This window comes from Apodemus sylvaticus, chromosome 3 (genome assembly GCF_947179515.1).
Source record: "Apodemus sylvaticus chromosome 3, mApoSyl1.1, whole genome shotgun sequence".
Classification (NCBI taxonomy): Eukaryota; Metazoa; Chordata; class Mammalia; order Rodentia; family Muridae; genus Apodemus; species Apodemus sylvaticus.
The window spans coordinates 123931498-123952205 of record NC_067474.1 but is presented as its reverse complement, the minus strand read 5'-3'; the positions used below and the strand labels follow the sequence as shown (position 1 = coordinate 123952205).

Below are 20708 nucleotides of genomic sequence, written 5' to 3'. Positions count from 1 at the left end.
GAGAGGGGAGAGGGGAGAGGGGAGAGGGGAGAGGGGAGAGGGGAGAGGGGAGAGGGGAGAGGGGAGAGGGGAGAGGGGAGAGGGGAGAGGGGAGAGGGGAGAGGGGAGAGGGGAGAGGAGAGAGAGAAGAAACTGAGATAGGCAAATCCGAGTTCAAGTCCAGCCTGGCTTATATAAAGTTCTAGGGCAGCCAGGGTAAGTAACACACTAAAAACCTCTCTCAAAAACAAACACCTTATATAGTCATTTTTGGAAAACTAAAACTGCACCATTGGGGCTGGTGAGATGGCTCAGTGGGTAAGAGCACTGACTGCTCATTCGAAGGTCCTGAGTTCAAATCCCAGCAACCAAGTGGTGGCTCACAACCATCTGTAATGAGATCTGACGCCCCTTTCTGGTGTGTCTAAAGACAGCTATAGTGTACTAACATATAATAATAAATAAATCTTAAAACAAAAACAAACAAAAAACCCCTGCACCACTGTGGCTTGGAACTGTGTTTTCTCAAAGGTCACCTGATAAAGCCATGGTGCCATCTGATAGACTTTTGGGAACTGATTGCTTCACAGAGTATCTGACCTCTTCAATCAATTAAAGGTTCATACATTGATGGGCTATTTTGGGAGTTGATAAGATATACTTTGAAGTCTTTTAAAATCCAGGAAATGAGCACTGAAGAGGTAGCCCAATGGAAAGAGTAGCTGAACACCCACACGGCAGCTTAAAATCACCTTGAACTCTAGTTCCAAGGAACCAGATACCCTCTTCTGGTCTCTGGAGGACACCAGGCACACACTTCATGCATAGACATATACATGGCTTAGGTAAAAGGAGTTGGTCCTTAAGGAAAGCCTTTGACCCAGAGGGTGGTAGCGCACGCCTGTAATCCCAGCACTCTGGGAGGCAGAGACAGGTGGATTTCTGAGTTCGAGGCCAGCCTGGTCTACAGAGTGAGTTCCAGGACAGCCAGGGCTATACAAAGAAACCCTGTCTCAAAAAAACCAAATCCAAAAAACCAAAAAAAACGGATAAGCCTTTGAAGGACCCTTATCTTGTCCTGACATGACCCTAGACAGAAATATCTGAAATTGTAAGCCAAAGTAAATCTATCCTTTTTAGTTTTTCAATTATTTCGTCATAGCAACAGAAAGTTGGCAAACATGTGCACACAAAATGTAGGATACCTCACAAAATGAAAAGATGGCAAGTTAGATGCCTACAGTACAAAAGGCTGGTACCCGCCGCCCTTAGGACTGCTTTTCAACTTTCCACTGAGGATGAACACTCATATAGAAGCATGCTGAAGTGCAAATACACAATTCAATCAACTGCTCCCCCCTACCCCCACCCCTAAAGCTCATCAATTATCAGCAAAATGGTGGATGGACTGGGAGCCAGGGGAATTGGCTTGGCCAAGAGAAGAGTTTGACTTCTAGAGATACCCACTGAAGGTCTTAATGTCAGGTACCACAAATCTGAAATATGCACAGCACCCAGCACCAGAGCCATACTCAATGCAAAAGCATAAAGGAACCTTAATAAAACTTAAGCCCAAACCCTTGACACATGTACCTCACTTAAATCTTTAAAATAATCCCAGAATAATGTATGTAAATTCATAGAAGTTGCTCAATGATAAGTATTTGCTAATAAAGGGTAGATGCATCATTAAGAGTTACCTCTGAACAGTCAGATACCGGTAAACTACCAAATGTATCACCTTATTGCCAGTGAAAACAACAGCATTTCCTTCTGGCAGCTTATCATAGTAAGTTAGGCTTCCCAATCACAGAGTGGCAGGTCCACCAGACCCAGTCCCTAATCCACAAATTGGAAATAATAGTATCCTTTTTTTATTCAACCAATATTATTTGAGGCCTGTGTGATAAGCACTGTTCTAAGATAATCAGTAATATGGTGAGAAAATATGATATGATAAACCAATGTCCATCCTACATCTACCAACTACTGAAACAATGAACCCCAAGAAGTTTCAGTTGTCCCCAGAATTTCATCCTGATGAATGCTGAAGCCAGAGGAACAACTTGTCTTCAGGAAGGATTAACAACAACAGTTCTAGAAGAGCCTCTCAGAAGAGGGAGGTGAGGGTGTGTGTGTGTGTCAGGTAGTAGACCTTTGGCTGACTGCTCAGTTAAGGTGCATTGATTGCCTTCTATTTAAACCTTACCCTCACATCAAGACTGAGAACATGGAACGAGGAAGGCTTGGGTCACTGAATACCTCTTTTCCCAGTGTGGCAACAGTGAAATCTTTTTTAATTAATTTGGCCTTAAAAAAACAAAAACAAAAATAAAGCATTTCTTTTATCCCTCTGTGTGTGTGTGGTCCCGTACATGCACCAAGTTGACACAGCACACATGAGAAGGCAGAGGTCAATTTGAAGCAGCAGGTTCTCTCCTACTCTGTGGGAGCCAGCTTATTGTCAAGGGCCCATATTGTTTGAGTCATTATGCGAGTTCTAATTTTGTCCCTTTTTGTTGGAATGTTGAGGATGAGTGGCAGAACTCAGCTTGTGAAGACACAGGCTTTGTTCCGAAGTCTGATAAAGCTACTTTCTTGCATTCAAGTATAAAGGTCAGCATTTTATTTATTATCTTATGCACATAACTCGATGATATGTAATTCACAATTCAATGCAAAGCACTTCACTCACTTTCACAGAATTCAGAAACCTCTTAACAGTCAAATATTGCTGTCTAATACAACTTATAAAATTTTTTAATTCTGACCAGGCGGATCTCTTTGATTGTGAGGACAGCCAGGGGCTACACAGAGAAACCTTGTTAAGAATATTGGCTCCACAGGCCCCGCACCTTCCCCAATCTAATGCTGAAAAAGCCCGGTGTGGTGGTGCATGCCATTAATTCTAGCGCCTGAGAGGCAAAGGCGGTCTCTAAGTTCCAGGCCAGCCTGGTCCAGATCGAGTTACAGGACAGTGAGGACTACACAGAAAAATCTCTAAAAACCATTACAGTAGAAAATAAAGTACGATTATTCTACTTTTATGGGAAACTAAAACGACCTCATAACAGGAATCTGGCAGCCCAAGGCTTAGTTAGAACTCCCAATTTCTCCAATTGTTACGAGAAGGCTAGACCCAAGAAAGTAGAATGGGGATGAAAGCTCACCTAAGGGCAAGCCATTTGGAGAGGAGACCTGAGGAGTAGGAGACGCCAAAGTCACAAAAAGTAACTCAGAGAAAGTCTGTTTCTGGGCGTTATCCCTAGTGAAGCGGACAGCACCCTCAGCTCCGCGGTTCCATTGGAAGGCATGCGATTGCTTTTCAGAAGCGGTGCACGTGGAAAGCCAAAGCCTTAGGCTCCCCTACGAGGGCGGGCCCCACCCGCTTCCCTGAGGTGTCCTGCAGTGCAGGAAGTGTTCCCAGAGCAGCACCGGAGGCGAGGAAAACGCTTGCAGAGCGGTGCCGGCACTTAAGGCCCTAGGTGCACGTGAGTGGAGTCTGTGGACCACGACCCGTACTCACCTCGCCGAAGCTGCCCAGGGCTGTCCGCTCCCCTCCGCTTCCAACCACTCGCAGTCCAGGCACTGGGGTAGCTGTAGAACGCTCGCTCTTCCAGGTTGGGCTCCTCTGTGCGACAACTGCAACACGTAGTCAAAGCTCTCAGCTGACTAAGAATGGAAGTCAGAGGAAAAAACTTTTCGCGCCAGTAACCGAAACCCCGCCCATTGCCTGATTCTGATTGGCGTTTCTAACATGTCGCCACGCCCTCCAGGTTCCTGACGTACTTCCGCCAATTTGCTTCTGCCTTCTCTGATGCGGATTGTGCGTAGTCCAGAGAAAGAGTTCTGCGCCACAGCTTCCGGTACAAAACCTGTGGCTTTCCGCGGTTCGAAGGGATTCCTTTACGTTTCTCTAGCCTCTGGTAGTCTTTTTTTGTTTTTTAAACCTGGATGTGACGTATTAAGGAAGCCGACGGAAATAGAATTGAAAGAGTTCTAAAATGGCGAACCGTACAGTGAAGGATGCCCACAGCATCCATGGCACCAACCCTCAGTATCTGGTGGAGAAGATCATCCGGACGCGAATCTATGAATCAAAGTACTGGAAAGAAGAGTGTTTTGGACTTACAGGTGAGTGACGGCGCGCAGCCCACGTCTCGGCTTACGGGTGTTTTCTTCTGACTGAGAAAGGATAGACCCTCTGGGGTGATACTGGATGAAACCATTCAAACAAACTGCTCTGTGTCTGGACTTGGACTAGACAGGACACAGAGAAATCTGACATGGGCTTTCCTTTTCTCTTTTTTCTTTTTTATTTTCAGTTTTCCGAGACAGGGTTTTTCTGTAATAGCCCCAGCTGTCCTGGGACTCGCGTTGTAGAACAGACTGGCATCGAATTCCTGCCTCTGCTTCCCGAGTGCTGGGATTAAAGGAATACGCCACCACCGCAGGGCTGACCGGGCCTGTCTTGATGCTGAAGGATTTCTTTAGTTTTGCTTTTTTTTTTTTTTTTTTTTTTGCCATTCCATTATTATTATTAGGTTTTTTTTTTTTTTTTGATAGTCTGCTGGGTCCTAGACTGTTTATCTCTGGAACCGAGAGCAGCTCCTTGAATACAGCTTTCTGAAGATGTTCAAGGAACGTCACCATTTCTATAATCAAATTCTTGCTGTTCTTAATTGGGTCTGTATTTTCATTCTTGACCTGCTTCCCGTAGCCCTTTAGGTTTCTGTTTTTGTTTTGTTCTTTTTTTTTCTCCCTGAGACAGGGTCTCACTATGTAGCCTTGGATGACCTGGAACTCTTGAACACACAGAGATTCATCTGCTTCCACCTTCTGAACCCTAAGATTAAAGGCATGAGCCACCTCGCTGGCTCCTGTCTGTTCTTGAGAGTAGCTGTCTTGGTTAGGTTTCCTAGCTTTGTGAAGAGCCACCTGGTGTGAGCAACATGTGTCCTCTTTGTCCTTAGCTGGAAGTCAGGATTTTGTTTGTTTGTTTTTGTTTTAGACAGGGTGTCTCTGCGTAGTCCTGGCTGTCCTGGATAGGTCACTCTATAGACCAGGATGGCCTAGAACTCACAGATATATGCCCACTTCTGTCTCCTGAGATCTGGCATTAATGTTGTACACAACCCCCAACCAGCATCTGATAGTAATAAGAGGATTTTCCTCATGATTTGTCTCTTTGTCCCCATGATTTGTTGTATAAAGCTTGAGGACTCATGAGTCCTACCCTTCCTTGATGGACTAAACAATTAGTGGAGGCTGGGTTGAAGGGTCTGTCTCTTTCTGTAGTGGTGTAGTTACAGGCATATGTAGCCCCATCTGTCCCGAAAGTCGCTCTGCATATTAGTCTGCCTCAAACTCAGAGATCTGCTTGCCTCCTCTGCCTCCTGAGTGCTGGGGTTGAAAGCAAGCGTCACCATGCTCAGGATTTTTTGTTTCTTTTCTTTTTAAGGCTGCCATTTTTATTAATAAGCTGTTGTTCTCTTAATATTAAATTCTTACTATTTAGGACCTCTAAACCTTTAGCTATTTACCTGCCAACCAAGAAAAACTGAGGCCTTTAATATATCTAAGATGTATGTCATTTTGTTTTTTGGCTGTTTCAGCTGAACTTGTAGTCGACAAAGCCATGGAATTAAAGTTCGTGGGTGGTGTGTATGGTGGAAACATAAAGCCAACTCCTTTTTTGTGTTTAACCTTGAAGATGCTCCAAATTCAACCTGAGAAGGATATCATTGTTGAGTTCATAAAAAATGAAGATTTCAAGTGAGTATGTTAACTAGTACAAAAATTTTAGTGGTTCAGAATTGGCTTCGTTGTGTGTTTCACTTCCACAGGCTTTTGTCCTTGAACTTGTATTTTGTCTGCTGTGCTTATGAAGACCTAACTCCCTCTTCCCCCAAACAGATTTCACAAATTAAATAAATATACACACATATTTATACATATGCATACTTACACATATACACACAAAGTCTCATCAAAGTGATATGTTGATAGACATTAGATGTAGGAGTCATACAACATAGGATGTTAGTTGAAAGGTTAGATCAGTATCTTATTATTTAGACTTTGGTACCTATTGACTGTGACCCCACAGAATTTCTTTAATTTTTTTAAAGCCTATCAATGTATGGTAAACGTAATCAGCGGTTTCATATTATCCATTCTCTAGGAATGCACAGACAGGTGTAGGAGGCAGGTACAAAAGCTGATCCTGTGCCAAGCAACATGTGCTTTAAGGGCTTCATATATAGTGATTCATATACTTTTCTCACCAGTGCCTAGTGAATGTTAGATCTGTGGCCAAGGTAAAGCCTGGGAGTAGAACTCTGGCTTCAGAGTACACTTTGCTTTGGTTTGCTTTGGCTTGCTTTGGTTTGGGTTTTGGAGATATTCCCTCACAGTGTAGTCCTGGATAGCCTTGTATTTATTGTGGTTCTGTCTTCTGCCTCCTGAGTGCAAGGCTTCCTTAGGATTCCTGTCAGAATGCATATTCCTTGCTATACTGTTCTTCTCATATGATGAAGCTTGGATTTCAAATGGAGATTTGAGTAAGGAATTGGATATATGAGATAAAGGAGGAGGAAGAATAATACAAAAAAAAAAAAAAGAAAGAAAAAGAATTAGAAATTAACTGGGGCTGGTGAGATACCTCAGTGATTAAGAGCACTGACTGCTCTTTCGAAGGTCCAGAGTTCAAATCCCAGCAACCACATGGTAGGTAGCTCACAACCATCTATAACAAGATTTGATGCCCTCTTCTGGGGTGTCTGAAAACAGCTACAGTGCACTTACATAATAAATAAATCTTACCAAAAAAAAAAGAAAAAAGAAATTAACTTAGTAAGAACATAACGTGTTTATGCTGTTCTTACCACTACAGCTCTTTTGCATTTGTTTATGGCACCAAGTTAGTACATGGGTAGCAAATTCTCCATTTTACAGGTTGAGAAAACAAGTTCAATGTCTGTTACTAAAGTTATTAATTTATGAAATCAAAACTTTAACCTCTAGGACTTTGACTTTTATCCAGAACCTACATTTGTGCCTATATATGCAGTTCTGGCTTATTATAAAATACATATTATGCTTTCTATGTTAGCTGTATTACCTTTTTGGAATCTTAGACTAATTCTGTGAAGTTTTACAGATGATATATCTGAAAGTTGAACAACGTGTATGAAGTCCCCACAGCTAGTGATTGGTAGATTAGGAAGTTGATAAAGTCTCCATATTTTAGCCATCATCTGTGCTACAATACCTTCAGAATAACAGCTTTTTTTATCTGATAACAAGAAAGAAAACAATAAACATTTTTACTGACTGTTGTCATGAGAAAAGCCAGTTATAAAACTCAGGAAGTCTTAGGATGGCCTGTGTTTCACTCTAATCTCTCTGGTAGGTATGTCCGGATGTTGGGGGCACTTTACATGAGGCTGACAGGAACTGCAATTGACTGCTACAAGTACTTGGAGCCTTTATACAATGACTATCGAAAAATCAAGAGCCAGAACCGAAATGGAGGTATGACGCCAAGTCTACAGCCTGCTGCTCCTCAGCCTTTCCACTCATTTTCACATGAACTCAGCACTCCTGTTCCTATGCATTATCACTGTCTTCCTCAATGGAAGCATTAGCCTTGGTTGGTCTTAACCACTGGGGAACATGACTGCCTCCCTTGCTGCTGCATTTCATGTTAAACACCGACTTGGGTCAGATGTATTTTCTACCTATGTTCCATCCACAAGACATAGAAGCTTCAAAATGGTTTCTTTATAAAACCTGCTGCAGCTGCCCACGCTTAGTTTCCAAATCCTACAGCTTCACATTCTTTCCCCTGTAGGCTGCTTCTCTTGCATGGTTTCCATGCTGTGCTGTACTTTGTAGACTAAGTGATCCTCTGTTACTCATGGAGGGACTCCACTAGAAAACACTAAGCATAGCCATATGCAGCTTTTATAGCAACATCTTTGCTTTGTTTTTTGTTTTGAGGGCATGTGGCCCAGGCTAACCTTTAACACTGTAGCTGAGGATGACTTCAAATTTCTGATTCTCTGGCCTTTGCCTCTCAAATATGGGAATTACAGGAGTGTACCACCATGCACGTCTTGGGAGGGAATAGTATTGGAGAATTGAACCTAGGGAGGACAGTATGAATGTGAGATCAGTGCTCTGCCACTGAGATACTGGCCTTGTCTTCAAAGATAACACCTATGCTGAGGCGGGATTTCTAGTAATATAATCAAAAACTCTCAAGTGGAGAGACACCTATCTTTTTTGGGATATAGAAAATTAACATTTTAGTGTAAATCGAGTATCCCGCTCTTCAAAATGGCTTAGATGAAGAATATTGCAGATTTCAGGGCATTTTAGATTTTAGAATGGTTGTACATTGAGCATCTCTATCCAGAAACCTCAAATATTCCTTAGGAATTCTCGATCTGTATTATACTTTAAACTTTTATTTATTTCTTCACTGAAATCTAAATATTGAGAGTTTGTAATATGCCAGGTGTTATGAACTAGAAGCAACATGGTGAACAGGTGGATATGGCTGTGGTATCTAAGACACTCTGTGGAAGTCCTGTGTGTCTGTGACAATGTGTTGAGCAGCATCCCTGCCCACTCACTAAGAGACTTAATGGGGGGATAGAGGTATGCAAAGTCACTTGTAGTTCAGAACCATATATTAAATTAATATTAGTATGGAGATTCTAATAGATTGTCATTTTATGTTATAAAAAATAAGTATTTTTATTTTGCTATGTTGTCTGTGTTGTGATTGTGATTATAAGCACATATGTGCTATGGTGCATGTGTAGACAGAAGTCAAAAGACAAATCTGAGAGTTGTTGGGTTGGTTTTGTTTTTTTGTTTTTTCCTATTGTGAGTTCTAGGGATCAAACTCAAATCATCAGGCATGTGTAGCAAGTACTTTTACCTACTCCACAGGCCCCTAAAAGTCAGAAATAAAGTATATTCGGGGACATTATGGATTAATGTGAGAAATTACTATTAAGTGACCTATTAAAATTAACTTGAGTGATATATTCTTGAGTTAGTCAAGAATATTCTTGGATCTAGTCAAGATTATATGACATAATTCAAGACTATTTGTGTCTACTTTTGTGTTTGTGTCTCCTATTTTTTGCTTCTGCTACCTGGAACAACCTCGTTCATCTCTTAGTCTCTTCTTTCTGAAGAGGCTTAACTGGGCCTGATACCGCTTGTCAAGCTGGATGTAAGCCTGAGACCCTTATGCTAGAAGAGGGAAGATCTGGGAAATTCTCCTCTGACTTCCACACATATACTGTGGCAGAGACGTGTGTATGGGCATGGACTATGTAAATAATAAATGTAATTAAACAGTTTTAAAGAGGTAAGGCACAGGGTCAGGGATTTAGCCTACTGGTAAGGTGGGATTTAGCTTAGTGACAAAGCACTAGCTAGGCACAAGGCCCTACTTTCAGTTCTTGTCTCTAAAAGAAAGGAAGGAAGGAAAGAAAGGTGTGGCATGTAGGGAGCTTCATATAAAATTTCATGATTCTTTTACTCTTTGGGTAACTAAGTTATTTCCAGGTTGCTTAATCTAATTGTTTTCTCTTCCAGAGTTTGTACTGATGCATGTAGATGAATTCATTTATGAACTACTGCACAGTGAGAGAGTCTGTGATATCATTTTGCCCCGGCTACAGGTATGAGAGAAAGGTTACCTTTTACCTCCCACGTAAACACATACTGAAACACTGACGCTTTAAGAGTTGCCTTAAGTCCTTACACCAAAATTTATAAAGGATAAGGAACGAGATAGAAGCAGGTAATGTTTCATGGGTAGGTTTTGAAAATGAATAGAGGAAAGGATCTTTAGGATGTCTTATCCCAAAGGAGTATTGTTTTTTTCAAATTGGTAAACTAGGCTATGAAACGAAAAAGATTGCTCAGAATGAAAAAGAAAACACTCAGTCCCTTATACTTCTTGTTTGTCGTCTTACTTCATACCCAAAGTGTTGACTGTTCATGAAGAAACAAAAAGGAGAATCTTTAGGTCTGAGAAAATGGCTTAGTGGGTAAAAAACTTGCTGTAGAAGACTTACGCCGTGTTCATATCCTCAACCCACACACAGAGCTGGTGCTTGCAGCAGTGAGGTGAGCGGGCCACTACTGGCAGATGGAAGACAGAGAAAGCATAATTGCCAGGAGCTTACAGGTCAGCTAACCTAGCATCCACAGCAGTGAACGAGAGACCCGCATCAAACAAAGTGGAAGGCAAGAAATGACGCCCAGCTTGTCCTCTGACTCCATATGTATACTCTGACACACGTGTTCACACTCACAGATAAATGACGCCCAGCTTGTCCTCTGACTCCATATGTATACTCTGACACACGTGTTCACATCACAGATAAATGACACCCAGCTCGTCCTCTGACTCCATATGTATACTCTGACACACGTGTTCACACTCACAGATAAATGACGCCCAGCTCGTCCTGACTCCATATGTACACTCTGACACACATGTTCACACTCACAGATAAATGATGCCCAGCTTGTCCTCTGACTCCATATGTATACTCTGACACACGTGTTCACACTCACAGATAAATGACGCCCAGCTCGTCCTCTGACTCCATATGTATACTCTGACACACGTGTTCACACTCACAGATAAATGACGCCCAGCTTGTCCTCTGACTCCATATGTATACTCTGACACACGTGTTCACACTCACAGATAAATGACGCTCAGCTCATCCTGACTCCATATGTATACTCTGACACACGTGTTCACACTCACAGATAAATGACGCCCAGCTTGTCCTCTGACTCCATATGTATACTCTGACACACGTGTTCACACTCACAGATAAATGACACCCAGCTCATCCTCTGACTCCATATGTATACTCTGACACACGTGTTCACACTCACAGATAAATCTAAAATATTGAAAGAACTAAATAACCTTACTAAAGTTTATTGTGCCAAGCATTGCAGTGCAGGACTTTAGTCCTAGCATTTGGCACCTGCTCTTCTAGTTCTAGGACATCTAAGCCTTCATAGTGAAACCATCTCAAAAACAAACAATAAACCCCCACCACAAAAAAAAAAAAAACCTTCCAAAAAACAAACAAAAAACAAAACACGCAGTGCTAGGGAAATGGCTGGTATGTAAACGTGAGGGCCTGAGTTCTTCAAGTTCCCAAGCACCCATATAAAAGGCAGGGCTGCTAAGTACTTATGACTCAAGCTTGGCAGGCAGAGATAGACAGATGCTTACAACTTGCTGGCCAGGTAGTATAGCCAAAATGGCAAGCTTCCAGCTCAGGTAGACTTGTGTCATTGAAGTAAAGTGGAGAGCAATGGAAGGCACTGTGGTTCTATTCTGGCTGTCAATAGGTAAGCTGGCACATACATTTGTAGACTCATGTACTTGTGTCACACACACAAATTAGCAAATTTGCCTTTATAAAATTAAAGCATTTGCTTTTTATGTTATTTTTATTAATCATTATTAATGCTGGATGTGTGTAAATATGCCAGGGCATATAGGGGTCAGAGGACAAACAGTTTTCACCTTCCACCAGAGAATGACGGAAGAGGACATTGGATCCTTTGGAACTAGTGAGCCACCATGTGGGTTCTGGGAGCTGATCTCAGGTCCTTTCCAAGTTCAGCAAGTGTTCTTAATAGCTGAATCATCTCTTCAGCCCTGAAGTTAACATTTTTGACACACAAATTTAATGAGGATGTATTGTCCTTACAGTATAAGAACACAGGAAATAGAAACAATTGAAAATGAACTTGTTCTCTTTATTGATCTGTTTATGTTTGTAGAGGAACTTTAAAAAGCATATGGATTCCAGGTATATTAATAATGTCATGCTAGAGCTGTGGTTCTAAGGCTTTTCTATTAACCCCAGAGGCTCAGTGTTAGGATCAGGATATGTAGGAAATGGCAGTGAGTTTGAACGTTGTGTTCTCTGTAGAAACGGTACGTGCTGGAAGAAGCGGAGCAGCTGGAGCCTCGAGTTAGTGCTCTAGAAGAGGACATGGATGACGTGGAGTCCAGTGAGGAAGAGGAAGAGGAAGATGAGAAGGTAAGGCATATAGGACAGTTTTAAGGGTTGGGAAGGAAGGAGATAGCTCATTTTATTTTGTAAGCTTTAGTTTTTAAATTAATGATAACCTTTTCTTTTTACATTCTTTATGGATTAATTAATTACTTTTGGGGTCCTTTTGGGCAAGGAGAGCTCTATTGTGTGGATAAGGCTAGGAAGACATTTCAGTTCTGCCTCAGGAATAGTAGGATCACAGGACTGTGCTTAAAACATAAGAGTGCTGTATTCTTACTAAAATTATGAGCTTTGGCATCAAATACCCCTTGACTTGAATACCTCTTCTCTGTCATAGTAGTGACATGGTCTTAATAGTCCTGATTTTTCTTAGGGATTGCAACCACAGTCTCACTATGCTAAATGCATATTCTATTCCTGAGGTACACTCAGTCTCTACTACTGTGTTAGATTACTTGTTTTCTGTAAAGCAAGGATTACAGTACTTTTCTCTTAAGACTGTTGTGTGTTCATGAAGGACTTAGTATATTCCTACATAATTGGTAAATGAATGGTAGTTATCAAAAAACTTGTCATGCTTGAACATACTCTTAAGGAGAGAAGTTGCCTCCTGTCATATTTTGTCAGAATAATTATAGTGCTGAAAACTTGAAAACAACCCACCTCCTCAGTTGTCAGTGTATAAGGAGTAAGGTGGATTGTTGACATGATTTCTAAGCAGCCATTAAAATGATGGAAATGTGGGAGTGCTTATAGTAACAGCTCTAAAGCATTTGCAATTACATTCTAAGAAACACTGCAAGAACCAGAAGGACATATAAGAGATGCTTGGCATGTGACTGCGCCTTTAATTTTGAACTCTCTAGAGAGGCACAAACAGGTAGAGCTCTGTGAATTTGAGACCAGCTAGAGTTGCACAGTGAGACCTTGTTTCTAAAACTAAAAGATTAACCTCAAATTGGGTTTTATATTGATAAAGCAGTAATCCAATTATTTTTCCTCAACATGGAGTTATCTGTTCCTGTCCCTTGAGGTATTTTTTTAAATCTTCATTTTCCTCCACTTATGTTTTGACATCTTTACCACAATTCCAAGTTGTAAATGTTGTATGTAGATAACTCTCTGGGTATTGCTACACTTTGCTTCTCTCTTTGTTGTTTATTTTTCAAGATAGGGTATATACTTCTGGCCATCCTGGAACTATATAGACCTGAATGGTCTCAAACTCATTAAAAGATCCACCTGCTTCACTGTCCCCAGCTGGATTAAATGCATATACCACCCACCATGCCCAGCTCCTGCTGCCACATACACTTTTGGAAATTATTTTAAAGATTAAAATCCACTATGGCTTTGCATTTAACAGTACTGAACTTGAATCTATTTTACATTCCTAGGGAAATCAGATTATTTCTTACTGTAGTCAGTCATAGACAGGTGATATACTGTTATCAATAAAAAGGTTATTGAGAACTGTATATCTCTAATTCTTTTTTTTTTTTTTTGTCACCAGAACTAGCAACCTATGTAGTCAGATCACTGTTGTAAAGTCCCTTGAGAGATTTACACTGGACAGAATAGTAAGGGGACTATAACTATGTTCTTCATGGCTGCCGTAATGAAAGCCAGTATTCATCTGTCTCTTTGCAAGCTGGAAAGAGTGCCATCTCCTGACCACAGACGAAGAAGCTACCGAGACTTGGACAAGCCAAGGCGCTCGCCTGCACTGCGCTACAGGAGGAGCCGAAGTCGCTCTCCCAGGAGGTAGGGCTGGAGCCTGCCAGTGGTTATGTTTCCCTGTTCCACTGCACCATCACCTTAAAGCCTCATGGCTAGGACAGACGGCTAAGTATGTAAGAGCACCGGCTGCTCTTCTGGAAGACCTGGGTTCAATTCCCTAGCAACCAGATGCCAGCTCACAACTAACTCCAGACCTATGTATATAAAAACAAACAAACAAAAAAACCCCATTTCTTTACTTAGTTTGTTGTCAGTGAATTAAGCTGGACTTGGATATACAGTTCAGTAAAATTTGCTCACCTGTTTTCTGATTATGTATTTCCCAGAGAGTATAGAGTGTCTCCCAACACTTCTCCCTTTTAAAAAAGGAGGGGGTGGTTTTATTTTTTTTTAAATGTACAATATTCAGTACACTAACCTGCTCTTCCTCTTGCCACAGGCGGAGTAGATCCCCTAAAAGAAGAAGGTAGGTCCTTAGTCATTTCTGACAAGCCGGTTTTGAAAGGGGAAGTGGTGGTGTTTATTGTAAATCATGTGCTGAGTTAACTGTACTTTTTCCATAGTCCTTCTCCCCGACGAGAAAGGCATAGGAGCAAGAGTCCAAGACGCCATCGAAGCAGGTCCAGAGACAGACGGCACAGATCCCGCTCTAAATCCCCAGGTGTAGTATTTGGGCCTTTTACTGCTTGTCTTAGTAACTAAATCTAAAAGGAGCATTAAGATTCCTGCAACATAAAATGCGAAGCTGTGCTACTACCTAACAGAAAAGGAAAGGGACATGGAATTCAAAGGTCCACATTAGACAAATGAGCATCATTATACGGATATGGGATTTCTGTTTTCTATCCAAATTGCACAAATAAGAACCAGCATAATAAAGGTTAAAGCGTAAGGTAATTAATGTTTTGTTAAATTAGTCATAATGCTTTGGTGTATGATTTCATTACTGCATTCCCTGCCACAACTAACTAACAGTTTAGAGAGATTTGATTGTAAGTAGTATTCTCAGAATAGGCCAAAAAGGTAATATGAAGTGGAGAGGAGGGCTGGAGGAGGGGAGAATGATGGCTTCAAAATGGGAGGACAGAAATGACCCAATGACCTTTTCTTTTCTTCCCTAGGTCACCACCGTAGTCACAGACATAGAAGCCACTCAAAATCTCCTGAAAGGTAGGGGTTGAACCTATTTTAAGAATTTAGTACTTGGCTGGGAAGGTGACTAATTGGTTAAATAAATTACCTTTCATGAAAGCATGAAGACTAGAATTGAGTCTTTAGCAACTGTGTTAAAAGCCAAGTGCACCTGCAATTTTAGTCCTAGAAAGACAGGAAGACCCCTTCACCTTGCTGGCCAACCAGTCTAGCCAATCTTAAGGCTTCAAATGAAGTGAGAGAACCTGTCTCATAAAGCGGGGAGTGATTTAGGAAGGAAGACATTAGATGTTTACCTCTGGCTTCCATGTTTGTGTATGTGTGTTTCAAATATATCTAAGATGAGGAATTTCAAATACATCTAAGATGAGGAATTTTGTTTTGATGTGGCTATTTGCAATTATCACAAGACAAAAATAGGTACTTTTTTGCTCTGAAAATTCCTAGAATTTAATTTCTTTTGTACCTTGCTTTCCTTTACAGAATTAAAGCTTTGGCCAGCAGGGGAGCTATAGTTTCAGTGGTTCTGGGCTTTAAGAACTAATTTTTTTCTTTATGTTCCCACCCCTAACTACTCCCCTCCCCCCTGAGACAGGGTATCTCTGTTTAATAGTCCTGGCTGTCCTGGAATTCACTTTGTAAACCAGCCTGGCCAAGAACACACAGATTTGTCTGCCTCTGCTGGGAATAAGGGCATGCACCATCACACCCAGCTTACAATTTTCTTTTTTTTCTTTCTTTTTTTTTGGGGGGGTTTTCCAAGACAGGGTTTCTCTGTGTAGCTCCCGCTGTTCTGGAACTCACTCTGTAGACCAGGCTGGCCTCGAACTCAGAAATCCGCCTGCCTCTGCCTCCCAAGTGCTGGGATTAAAGGTGTGCGCTACCAGCGCCCAGCTTTTCTTTCATTTTTAATTGTATATATGTGTGTATCTGAAGTGAGTGCAGATGTCTGTGGAGGTCAAAGGTATGAAATCCCCAGGTACTGCAGTTATTGTGAGTGACCAAATGTGTATGCTAAGAACTGAACCAACTTTTAAAACTTAACAGCTGAGTGCCTGGAAAACAAAAACAAAAAACCTCGATTGTATCTCAGTGGCTTTAAGGATAAAGTACTTGCTATGCAAAGTGGTCCAAATCTTTAGAAACCACTTTTTAAAAGCCAGGCAGGTGATTTACTTCCTTGAATCCCAACACTGAAGGCAGAGACAGGACCCTCAAGGTAGGCTGGTTATCTAGACTAGCTTCATTGTAAGCTCTAGTTTTCTGTTGCTGGGATAAATGGCATGACCCAAAGCAACAGATTTGAGATTTTAACAATCCTTGATTGAGGAAAGTCAGGGTGGGAACTCTAGCAGGAACCATGGAGGAGAGCTGCTTACTGTTTTGCTTTCTGGCTAGCTTTCTTACACAGCCTAGACCCAACTACCTTGGGATGCTGCTGTCCTCAGTGGGCTCAGCCCTTCCTCCTCAATCGAGACAGTCTCTCACAGACATGACCAAGGCCAGTCTACTGTAGACAAATCTCAGTTGAGATTCCTTTTTCCTAGGTGATTGGGTTAACTGGACAACTGCCTCAATAAATAAAATGAAGACACACCTTCCAGCTTGAATATGCACTCAAGTCTGTGCACACTCAACATCATATACACAAATCCAAAATAAAATCCACATAAAATTGTACTGGGTTTGCTGATACACCTGTAATCCCAGCACTGGGAAGGAAAAATTGGGAGACTGCCAACACAGCTACCCCCCCCCCCCCACATGCACACACATACACACAGTATATCTACTGTCCATGTCATCTGTACTCAGTGTCAGCATATTATGTTCATCTGATTTGCTACTTGATTGAATGATTTTCGTCTATTCCATTTCAGGTCTAAGAAAAGCCACAAGAAGAGCAGGAGAGGAAATGAGTAAAGGATTCATCTTGATTTTAGTCCAAATGGCCTCCTGTGGATAGGAGAGGATCTGCTTAAGTGGAATGATCAAGCTCTCCTCTTCAGGCAGCTATGAGCATTTTGGGTTTTTCAATATCAACATCTTGTTTTGTTGGGTTTTGTTTTTATTTTAATATTACAGAGGTGCTAAGTTTTGTATCTCTTTGGATTATAACCAACAGCTTTGAAGAGTGTTTTGACCAAATCAAAGTCAGGTTTTGGCCTAACCAACAGAGTCAAGAAGACCTGGGAACTGGAGAGGTTCCTTAGTAAAAAGATGTGATCTTTTATTTGTAATTAAACCTGCTGCAGTTCTCATTTTCTCTGGTTTTTTGTTTCTTCACTATGATTAACTGGTTTGAGAATTCTCTGGTTTATGCTGCTATCTAAACACCCAGCTATAAATTAATAAGTTCAGACAGCTCTAGTGGCAATAATCATGCAAAGTATCTAGTTAGTAGTTTTGCAAGAACAGAATACATTCAAACATAAAAGTTTTTTTCTGGATTTTTTAATTCAGGTTCATTAAACAATTCACATGATTGCACTTAACATCCTTTATACAAGCCAGATATCATGGTTCACACCTGTAATCGCAACAGATTACAAAGGCTGAAGCAGAGGACTGTTTCTGGTTATGACCTAAGTTGCTAGCTAACAAGAGAGACTGCTTTTAGAGGGTGTGGGAGTGAGAGGCTGTGGTAGGAATGAGACTACACATTCATTGAGTAAGTTGAAGACAGTTGTGGTGTTTATATGGCTGAAAGTGGCTAGACCGGACAACTGGAAGATTTAGGTGCGCAGAGAGTATGGGTAGATGTAAGAACAAACAGCAGTACCACATGCACTGCCAATACAGATCACCTAGTAAATGCTGGAACTAGCAGTTCACAAAGAGAAACCAGCAGGTCAAAAGACACAAGCCCATAGGCACTGACACTTGAGAATAGAAAGATCCTAACTAGAACTCTCCTTTTTGCCTATAACTAGAACTTACCTTTTCTCCTTTAAGATGGGAGAAATGATTGACTTCTTTCAACTCTAATCCTAGGAGGAATTGTAAATATCAGCAGCCTTTAGGATCTAGCTTCTCAGGAAATCATATCTGGTTATAGAATAAACATTTCTATTGTTTTCTGTTGACTGGGGTATTTTGTAATGTTGTTAAGTTAAAGCAATATTAAAAAATTATGCTTTCATAGTGATTCTTCAATCTTGATACATAAATAAAGTTATCTGTTAGACCTGTTATGGCTTATAGATAGAATTACATCTTATGACTCTTAAAATTAAATACAAGCATCCTCACTCAGGTCTAGTTGAGATTCCTAGAGCTTATTTCTTATTTACTGAGGTGATTTAGGTGGAAAAATACCTCTTGCTACATGACCCATGCCATAGTCCAACCGTGTACCATCAGTATTTGTGCTAAAAAAAATTTTAGTATCTAGGTATATTTAAGTAACAAACCTATAAAAATCCCACAACAATATTTTAAGAGGAACCTTCCCCAATTTTAAAGCATACATTGATTTTAGTAGACCATGGATCAATAGGCAGCAGGAAGTATAATATCCTTGTTATTTTATACAAATAAATGAAGTAACGGTGAGTATGGCATGTTTGCTACTAAAGACCATTTTGGCAAACCACAAATTTGAAGAGTTTAGGGACACATTTCTGTCATCTGTTTTACATATTATTAAAATGAGACCTTTGAACAGTAGCTTTAAAATACTGTATCATATAGTCTTTGTGCTGATGCACACTTTAAGAAAAAATTAACAGGATGAACAGTAATAGCACACGCCTTTAATCTCAACACTCAAGAGGCAGAGACAGGTAGCTTTGAAGCCAGCCTAGTCTACACAGGACAACCAGGGCTACACAGAGAAACCCTGTCTTGAAGAAAATAAAAAGTTAATGTAAAATGCAGTATTAGTTTTATTATTGAGATTTTTTTTTTGAGATTTTCTAAAAAGATTGTTGTGTGCATATGCATGTCTCTGAGTATGTACATATGCATGTCTCTGAGTATGTATATGTACTGACGGGCCAGAAAATGGTATGGGAATCTCTTGATGCTAAGTTACAGGTGTTTTGTGAGCCACCTAACATGGATTCTGGGGTCCAATCACCATTCATGATTGAACAGCAAATGCTTTAACCACGGAGTTCTGGTTCCAGCCCCAATAATTTGATTTTAAAACACTTGATAGATTTCACTTTCTACCATTTGAAATCCTGTTCCTTAAACTTCACACAAGAAATTGTTTTCATAGGGAAAAGAAATGGCAGGCTTTCACTAGTAGGTTGTAATTAGAACAACGCAATGTTAAACCTCATTAACCTCCTTTTGTTACTCTTTAGTAGTATAATCAGAGTTTAAATGGAAATCAGAAAATAGCACCAAGCTTAATGACCTGAATTTGATGCCTGGGTACGGTGATGAGGGAATAAGAAGTTGCTCCAGCCCTTGAATCTTCACCTGCATCCACACGCATCACACATACACATACACAATAATAAAAATGAAAGGCGAGAATATTTTTATTTATTCTTTTTTATATTAAGCATAGTGATGTCTAAGAGAAACATGAAGCTAGAAAAATGAAAGTTGCCTCTTCAGTGGTTTACATAATTGTTCTTAGTTTTGTAACAATGTTGAAATTAAGATTTCCATATGGAAAAGTTCTTACAGTCTCCTAGTTTTCTTCCAAATCTAGTGAAATGAGTTTCCTATATTTAAGTGCCTCGCCATCCTAGTAGCCAGGCATCAGTTCCCTCCCTAACTTGCTGTGTTTGTGAAAATAGCACATGAGCACATTTTTTTAAGTCTTGTACACATACACTTGAGATAACTAGATAGAATGAAGTTCACCAGATAATAATAGGATTCTTAATGGGTGGACTTTTTTGTTTTGTGTTTTATTTATTTCATGTGTAAAGTGATGTCCATCGACCAGAAGGCAAGCACAGGAGCCACTCAGCCATTCTGTAGGCTTTACCTGCAGACCCTCTCCATCAACAGATACATCCCGTTATCATTTAGAAAGAAAAGTGAATTGGGAGTTTAAAGTTTGACTGGAAATCACTTTTATGGAAGGTGATTAGGCAAAACTTTAGAACTTTTACCTCTGGGCCCAGTGGTGAAGTGAATACTACCCCTCTAGAAGCTGTGCATTCACTTCCTTGCACCGACTTCAAGTGGTTCTTACTCACCTGTAACTACAGCTTTAGAGGACTGAACACTTTTTAGACTCGGGACCTGTACACATGCATATATACTCCTAACATATAGACACAATTATAAATTTAAAAACTTTTATCCCTTTTCTCATTTCCATTCACCCTAGCAGAATTAAAATCTACAAACAGCATTATTTTGCCATCATTGTGCATGTATTTTATTTATAGGAGAAAACTTATAGACAAGCAAAAAAAATCTATGTGGAGACTAAATAAATTATATATTTTGTTAATCTTTTTTTGTTTTGGTGTTTTGAGATAGGCTAAACTATATAGCCTTCACTGGCCTGGAATTGGGTATGTAGACCAGGCTGGCTATGGAAGAGATCTACCTACCAGTCTCCTGAGTGCTGAGATTAAAGGTATGTGCCGCCATATACTGCCTATTAGTATGATTTTTAATAATTGTAATGGGCCACAGTAAAACCACCTCCATTATCAAGTGACACACAAATTGTATAACAAAAAATGATTATAGTTTTCAGAGTGTGTATGTGTTCCCTAGGGCTGATCATTTTTGTACCATTAACTGCTTTTTCAAACAAAACTGAGCTAT

The 20708-nt window shown here is 40.5% G+C and overlaps 1 protein-coding gene across 1 annotated transcript; it reads left to right on the top strand.

Annotated features, from left to right (window-relative positions):
* The first annotated feature begins 3764 nt into the window (after positions 1–3764).
* On the top strand, positions 3765–17224 carry Prpf38a (pre-mRNA processing factor 38A). The gene is made up of 10 exons (XM_052176965.1): positions 3765–4113; positions 5595–5754; positions 7394–7515; positions 9601–9686; positions 11982–12092; positions 13720–13832; positions 14248–14274; positions 14372–14469; positions 14930–14978; positions 16841–17224. Exons 1-10 carry the CDS (start codon positions 3984–3986, stop codon positions 16881–16883), a joined length of 939 nt encoding a protein of 312 aa, XP_052032925.1. The 5' UTR covers positions 3765–3983; the 3' UTR covers positions 16884–17224.
* The last annotated feature ends 3484 nt before the right edge of the window (positions 17225–20708 follow it).

Bases quoted from the DNA above. Each gene is read 5' to 3' on its own strand.
- Prpf38a (XM_052176965.1), top strand. From the start codon at position 3,984: ATGGCGAACCGTACAGTGAAGGATGCCCACAGCATCCATGGCACCAAC. The intron at 7,516-9,600 runs GTATGACGCCAA...TTTCTCTTCCAG, and splicing joins GAGCCAGAACCGAAATGGAG to AGTTTGTACTGATGCATGTA. The intron at 12,093-13,719 runs GTAAGGCATATA...TCTCTTTGCAAG, and splicing joins AGGAAGAGGAAGATGAGAAG to CTGGAAAGAGTGCCATCTCC.